Below are 7,869 nucleotides of genomic sequence, written 5' to 3' on the forward strand. Positions count from 1 at the left end.
ATTAGAGCTTGCACACAAATTTTATGCAAAGGCCCCGTCTTTCCATGTGGAGGGTCCTCACTGCCACCACACATGCAAATCTGCAGGCGACTCGCTCCCAGGGTTCACCGGGTCCTTCATCCCAGAGAGAGCAAGGTCGCCGAGTTTTTACGTAAATGAAGTGCCTTCTGCCCCAGACTGCTTTGAATCTAGATTTGCATGCAGAGCCATTGTGTGGTTGAATGAGGGTGGCCTGAGCAAAATTTTAAAAAAGTAAATAATAAGAAAAGGAAATCACTTTAAGGTGTGGATGTGATTTGCTGACAAATTTTATGATCTTCCAGTCAAGTGCTGCTAAATATGTAATGACAAAGGACAGGATTGTGTTCTGTGGGTCCAGTTTTATTCAAGATCTTTCTTTTATTGTTAAAACTGCAATGTCTAATATAGTTTTAACTGTGTAAATAACTGACAAAGTGGCACATCAGCCTATTTTTTCCTAATCAAACTCTTCTCTTTTGCCGTTGATTCAAGCTCATTTAAATGCAAAACGGTGACTTTATGAATACCACAGAAACTAAAAATTAATGTGAATTTTCTGATGGAATATTTAACACACCTATAATTGATGTACTCATTTTTTTCTTTTTAAAGTTAAATCACTATTTAATAAACTTCTTGTATTCACTAAAAAAAGTCTGTTGGCTCCTTCTGTGGGAAACTGGATTTAGATAGCAAAATGTTACGTCAGATGTTTAGTGTTTTGCGACAACAAAAATGTAAGTTTCCATCCAGGTAGTATCCAGTTTCTGCTGAAAAAGCCAAAAGAAAAAAAAAAGTGGTCACTTTATCTGGGTGTTACAAGATCACCCATAGGGGGCAGTGCAGAATTTCAAACAACTTCAAGCTAGAATCTAAGTATTTTCTTTCACTCTTCAAACTTCAACAGCAGAGAATTACAGATTCGACAGGTTTCTACTTTATTTTGTATTAACACTTTATCATGTCAGATCCTTACTACTTACTGTGCAATACAAATGAGGCATACTCAAAATCCTAGTCTGCAAGTGAGAGCACAGAAAGACACCTAAAAACATTTGACACACTGAATGCTTCCCATTCTTTCAAACAGTACAAAACACTGATAACAAAGCACTCTGAGCATTGTTACAGTTAGTAAAGCATAATCACTGGCTCTAAAACACAAAAAGAATGTGACAGATTTACTGTAGTCTGCAGCAACAAGTTGGTGACTACCATCCAAACCTTTTTAGGAAGTTAAGATATGAGATGTAACTGCCAATAAACAGACACATACATACATATAGCTTATAGCTTACTCGGGTTGTTCCCAAGCACTTTACAGTTTAGTTTATTTTGAACTCTTGGCCACGTTAAATCTGGGTGGCGTCGGGCAGCTCCAGCTCGCTCAGGTACTGGCTGCAGTTGGGGTCACCCCTCACAGCTGGAGCTGACAGGATGCGTTGGCCGGTGTGGGGGTCCACGCACCAGCACTCACCCCGCTGACCGTGGAGCGACATCTTGCACTAAAACAGAGAATTATTTATTCAGTTGTTTTTTGCCTTTCTCTATTATTATTAGTCATTTAATGAATCTGTTAAAAGCCAAGCTGACACCATGCCCTCATAAACCCATTGACTTACATGTTAATGTTTTGAGGTGACAGTTAAGGGGTTAAATAAATGGGGAAAAATACAATATACATCTAAAAAGTTTCTGAATATCCTAATATTATTTGGAAATGGGATCTGGAATCATTACCAAGTAAATTAAAATACTGAAAAGTCGTTATGTCACCAATTTAATGCAAGAGATGACACATATAGATTTATGAAATTAAATTATGCAATTTTTAAATTACATTACTGAAATAAATTATTTTAAGTCATATTCCAATTCAGTAAAAATACAGAACATGCATTTAGTCATGTAATTTTAAACTACTGAACAGCCCACAGCAGGAAAAAGAAATATGAAATACTCTCTAAAATTAATATTTTATTTTTAAATCATAAAGAAATGACACGTTTCAATTATAATCAGGAGTTACTAAATGTCCACTGTTAGACAAAATTCACTTTTTTTCTAGAAAGAGACCAAGAGCAAAAAATAAAAGTTAACCTGCAAATAGCCCGTTTCAAAAACATGTAAATTGTTGTATCACAATTTTGTTACCTAGCAACCCAAAGCCCACCCCATCACCTGGCAACCCAAGTGGTGCTTCACCCACCTCATTAAGTTTATTCTGCTGGATTTACCGATACATAATGGCTGCTGGAATAGGAAAACATCTTGCTGTTCATCGATTTTTTTCCCCCCCAGTCACATAGAACAGAGTAGTGCTGCTTCATCTTGTTATTGCTTACGATATTCTTGCAATACTGCCAAAGAAAGTTGTAGTTTGCCCAAATCAGTTTTGGAAGGATTCCTTTAGAAACAACCAAAGAAACACAGCAAGATTTACCAAAATACTTTGAAGAAAGGTTGTGTCCCTAATGTTCATCACAAATGTCCAGATAATGTAGATTAAGTACATAATGATGTCTTGTGTGTTTTGTATTGTTGTTCAGTATCGTCACTGCATGATCTGGTCCAGAGGTATGGTCCATGCCATCAGCTAATTTGCGCATATGCTAATAGAAATACATCCATGGAGGGTATTCTTGTTTATCTTCTCTTTTCTCTTAGCTTGTTTAAAGAAGCATAAGAGTGGACCTTCAGTTTTCTTTTTACTATAAAATGATTTATTATTTTATTTATTCTGTTTTTTATTTCTGTTTTTTTAATGGGGAGCCCCGTCCACATAGGTTATTTCTTGTTAGCCCTCTTACAGGCATAACCCAAAACTTTAGTCACCTGTTTTGGGTTATACTGCCCCCTCTTGTCACAGTTGGGGATGTGCAGTGCATAGAGGTCCTCCAGAGGACCTCGGTTATCTCTGAAAGGCATCTTGGATATCCTCTCCAGGACCTGGTCGAGCTCCTGCTGACACTGAGTCTTTAGAATAAACAAGAACAGAACAAAACAAGAGTTTCAAGTCCAAACAGAGGCGTGTGGGTTTGTTGGTGCCACCAGCTTTCGGCGTCGGGGGGTTATTAAAGGTTTGCCTACAGAATAAAATGTTCAGAACAAAATGTTCTGTCAGCCCTAACCTTTGTGGTGTGTTGTGGTTTACTTTTAAATAATAATGAAAAAAAAAAAAAAACGTTTTTTGTTTTTTTTTAAATTATTAAAATATAAAACCTCATTAAAATAAATCCATCCACATTCAAAACAAAGCTTATTCCAGGACACATAAACACCAGGTCAGGTCTGCCAAGCAATCTGAACACTTTTGACTATAAAATCCCATATTAAACACACATCCACACAATATTGCTAAATGGCTTCCTGGTTTGCGCAAATTAATCTTAATTCTTGCCAGAAAAGAAATTGTATAAAATCTTGCCAAAGACCTCTGGTTTACCTCCCCTGCCAAGACTTGTTCTGCTCAAGATTTACCCTCTGAATTTGTGATGGTTGAAAAATATAATAAAGCTGGATGGAAGATTTAAAGAGTTGATTACATCGCAGGTATGCTGCGTTTATAGTCAGTAAATAGCTGCATTTAAATTAAAAGGAAATCATTTGTATGAAATGTTGGCGAATTAGCACGTATGCAATATAATTTCTAAAAGTTAAAGGATATTAAAAAAAATCCTTTTTACATGGATCAGTGAAAAACAGTTTTTGTTTCCACAATCTTCCGTTTTGTAATATTTTCCAGTTCATCATCAGCCCTAATTTGGTTTGTAAAGGAATAAAATGTGATTGCTTATAAAGCCAGATGAATGATTTGTTGCTGCATCTACAGCTTCTTCATTCAAACACCAGGTGGCGTAGCCTGTTCCTTTAACTTCAAACTTGTGAACTACACTTCCAGCTGTATCTTTGGAAACATTGAGGGTGTATGCTATCTTTTTGTGTCTTTATTGAAATCTTGAAACAGCTTTCTTGGCGTAGCCATATTTCTAACATTGAATGTTATCTCTATCTCAAGCACACCTGATGCAACCCATAAAGAACCAATGAGTCGTCTGTGACTGAGACCACATGTTTACAAATGTGTGGTCTTATGAAGAATTTTGTTCAAGGGGTTGAATAATTTTGACACTGGAGTATTAAAGGTGAGATTTATTGTTAAATTGGGACAAAATCCTAATATTAGCTACAAACAAGAAGTGTTATTGAAAGAAAAAAATATACATAAACAAATACTAATTTGTTAACTTTTTGTGAATACTCTTCCTATATTTTGCCAGTAAGCCTAAATTTCTGTCAGGCTTCAACAGTTTTGGGTGCAAATGTACACACATGAAAAATGATATCAAAATGATCTGTCATTTTAAGTTACTTAAATAATTTTGATCAAATGATTAATAGCACTTAAGTACAAGGAAATGTTCAAGAGCAGAAACACTTGGAAACAATAATTTTTGCATATTGCAGATAGAAAGGTAAACACAGCTCATCCCAGAGTCATCCTCCTCACTCACCTGTTTCGGACGAGTAGGTCTCACCTCTTCCACCTTGTTGGTCTTCATTTTTGTCTTCATCTCCTGCCTGTGCTGGCGTACGGCGCTCTCTTTGGGTCCAAGCCAGGCGGCGTCTTTACTGGGCTTTCGGACGGTTGGGATCTCGCTCACGTCCAGATCAGGCTGCAGCTCCAAAGCCTCACCTTTGATCCAACACATCAGAACATGAGCACATTTTGAATCTGAGATTTATGTTTTTTTTATCTTTACTACAATTTTCAACATTTGCATACACTGTAATAAGAGATGCATAACCATTTCTTCTCACTGTGTGACATTAAATCAGATACAAATGTCCTTTTTACTGAAAGGTTGAACTTTCATCAATTTCAGAAGTTTACTGCAGTTTTTTTACTGAAATTTACTGAAGTTTACATTCCACCCTCAGCTGTTGCTGGCAATGCATCCGTTCAGTTGTTGCTAAGCTACAGACACCCCAATGCCTTTGTAACAATTATCTACTGATTTTAATTATGCCTCACTCTCTCCTACACTTCCAGCGTTTTAACAGCTTCTCAGCTCAGAGAAAACAAGACATTGTATTTGTTTTATGTCTTGTATATTTCCAAAACAAGAATTCCTCTGGGAAAACCAGATCACAATCTTGTTTTTTTTCTGCTGTGAATATAAACCCCGAGTTTAGATGGAAACTGTAACAAAGAAAAATGAGAAAGTGTTGACAGTAAACTGAAGAAGTGGGATTTTCTGTGCCAGAAACTGAATTGATTGGTTGATTGACTGAACCCCCAAGAGCAGAAATAAGTAGATATCAACTTCTGCAGTATTACAAGACAAATTCCACTGTGCTTTATTGATGAATATTAAGGTATATTTGGAGGGAAAATAAGTGTTGGCATTGGAATATTCAGAAATTCAGTGCAATAGCATTCTTCGTTAGCACTAGCTTTCTTAGTGTTAGCATGATCACTTTAGCATTAGCGGCTCAACTAACTGAATTCTGTTCTCTTTTCTAATATTAAAAACACAGAGTGCTGTGGAATGGGTATGGCACCTGCTAATGAGGATGTACTTACTTTTAGAGCTCAAAAAAGTTAACATTTCAGTTTAAAACACAGAACTAAAAATAAGCCCTTATAATGAAAAAATGCCTATGCATGCAAAGAAGAGTAAGTAATCATAAATCAATTTTAATTCATTAAGCCATCTCCTCTTTCATAGCATTTAGCTGTGAATGTTAGTGGTAGCATGCTACTGTTGCCGTTAGCCAGTCTTTCACTAATCTCTGTGATTCTGTAGAACTGTGTCTGTTCCAAGCTTCTCCAGATGTGTTTTTTTTTTTTTTTGGTCTTTTCAGGCAGAAGTTGCAAACTAAGTGAAAGGTCGTCAGGTCAGATCCAGTTTGTTGTTTCTAACAAAGCAGACTTTGGCATTCACAGAAAAAGGAGTGGAAGAGGAGTGTCTGTAAACCAGCTGATTTCATCAAGAAAGAAAAAATCCCAGTTGACACAAATTCTTCACATAGCCCATTTCAGCTCACTTTAGCTGCGAGGAATAATATTTCAAAAAGCAAATAAATGTGCCAGAACACCACTTGGTTTTGCTGAATCTTTGCAGGAGAGCATGCATTTTTGCCTATGCAGGGTTTTCCTGGGCACACAAACGAAAGACGGGAGGAAAGCCAGGACAGTAGAGAAGGTCAAACGCCTGGCCATGAAGTGGATAGTTCAAAGTAGGTCAAGTTCTAACATGTAGACTAGAGGAAAGTGAATGAAATGAAGTGTGTGCTTTAGCAGAAAGGGAGCCAATCTCCAAGCCCTGCAAGAGGTAAATGTGATGTTCGGTTTGGGGTTAGGATTGCAAACCATCTAATAGGGAATGGGGAAAAAGGAAATTCCAAACTAAGCAATAACAAGGTGCTGGCGCCTTTCACCATCAAATTGATCTGGAGGTATTGGACTTGAGTTCTCTCCATGATGCTCACCGTGCTCTCCGAGATTCTTTGAAGACGTCTTGCAAAACAAAGAAAAGCTGGGGCAAAGGTCAATTGAAACCAAGTGTGTCTTGACTTGCACATGTGCCTAGATCCACGATTCGAGCAGATAAACACAAAGCACGCTCAAGCTGGGGCGCCTTTTGTTTTGCTGGCTTATGTAATCCTCAGAGTCACAAAGTGCACAACCTTCGACCCGTCTTTTCTGGGGAAACCCGAGACGTTCAGTCAAGTGTGCACTTTCCAGTCATGCTCACATGAACGCTTGGTGCCGAACAGCAACTAGCAACCATCCTGGGTGATTCTATGCAAACGGCACACAAACACAGAGGGTCAGGACCCCACTTTCAGGGGGCATAAGGCCTCTGCAGAACAAGCTGCTTCACAGCAGTGGGCTGAGGATCAGCAGAGTCAACAGAGCAGCAGGCCTACTGTCCAGTCTACTGCTTGACTTAATCCTCACACAAAGGCCCGGAGAGACTTCCTTTCTGTATCTGATCCATGTCGAATTCCCAGGTGGCACGTAGGCCAGAGGTGACACTGTCTGATTGTCCGGATTCTGGTCAACTTAGCAAATGGCAGACTTTTTTCTCTAGACAATGTGAATGTTGGTATTCAGTTTCTAAGTCTTTGTGTCTGCCCATGACAACATAGAAATGGCTAGAAGAACATTTTGCTTTAGAATTGTCTGTTAGAGTTGAGAGTTCACTGCTCCATCAGTTAGATTTCCAGGTCCTATGCCTTCTTTTTGCAAGCAGAGGAACTGGCTTCAGAACTCTCCCATTTTTTCACCCCAAGTCTTTTTCTTGAGTCATGAACATTGACCTTGACTGACTTAGGCAAGTGAGGTTTGCAGTGCTCTGGATGTCATTCTGGATTTTTTTGTGATCTCCGGGATGGATTATGGATGTGTTGTTGGAGTGATTTTAGTGGGCCAGCTTTGGGAAGGTCCACCACTGTTCCATGTATTTTGCATATGCGGATAATGGCTCTCTATTATCAACACTGGAGAACCAAAACTGCAGAAATGTCTTTATAGCGGTTTCCAGATAGTTGTCAACCGCTTTGATTCTCATGAGTTACTGAATTTCTTTACATCAAGGCATGATGTTTTGCTTTTTGAGATCTTTCAGCCGACTTCATGTTGTCAAACAGGTCCAATTCAAGTCACAACTTCACTCTTCAGCTCAGGCAGCAATAAAACCTTGATGTGGATTTTCCCTACAGGTGCCTCTGGACTAGGACCACCAATGTTTATGTTTAAAAATAAATAAAAAAAATTCCCCTCTCACCCTCCATGGGTGGTCTCTTTCATCCTCTGAGCTCGGGTCCTCTACCAGAGGC

The 7,869-nt window shown here is 38.5% G+C and overlaps 1 protein-coding gene across 2 annotated transcripts in view; it reads right to left on the reverse strand.

Annotated features, from left to right (window-relative positions):
• Nucleotides 1–935: 935 nt before the first annotated feature.
• Nucleotides 936–7,869, reverse strand: part of igfbp2a (insulin-like growth factor binding protein 2a) — a 19,479-nt gene continuing 12,545 nt past the window's right edge. Inside the window, exons 2-4 of one of the 2 annotated variants that reach the window (XM_007567582.2) lie at nucleotides 4,560–4,717; nucleotides 2,857–2,997; nucleotides 936–1,526 (exon numbers count right to left, since the gene is read on the reverse strand). In XM_007567582.2, coding sequence (XP_007567644.1) covers nucleotides 1,374–1,526; nucleotides 2,857–2,997; nucleotides 4,560–4,717 — 452 coding nt within the window. In that variant the 3' untranslated portion in view covers nucleotides 936–1,373. Of the gene's footprint in view, nucleotides 1,527–2,856; nucleotides 2,998–4,535; nucleotides 4,718–7,869 lie in introns of both variants that reach the window. The other variant, XM_007567581.2, reaches the window with a different exon arrangement.

Source organism: Poecilia formosa, unplaced genomic scaffold, assembly GCF_000485575.1.
Source record: "Poecilia formosa unplaced genomic scaffold, Poecilia_formosa-5.1.2 Scaffold210, whole genome shotgun sequence".
NCBI lineage: Eukaryota > Metazoa > Chordata > Actinopteri > Cyprinodontiformes > Poeciliidae > Poecilia > Poecilia formosa.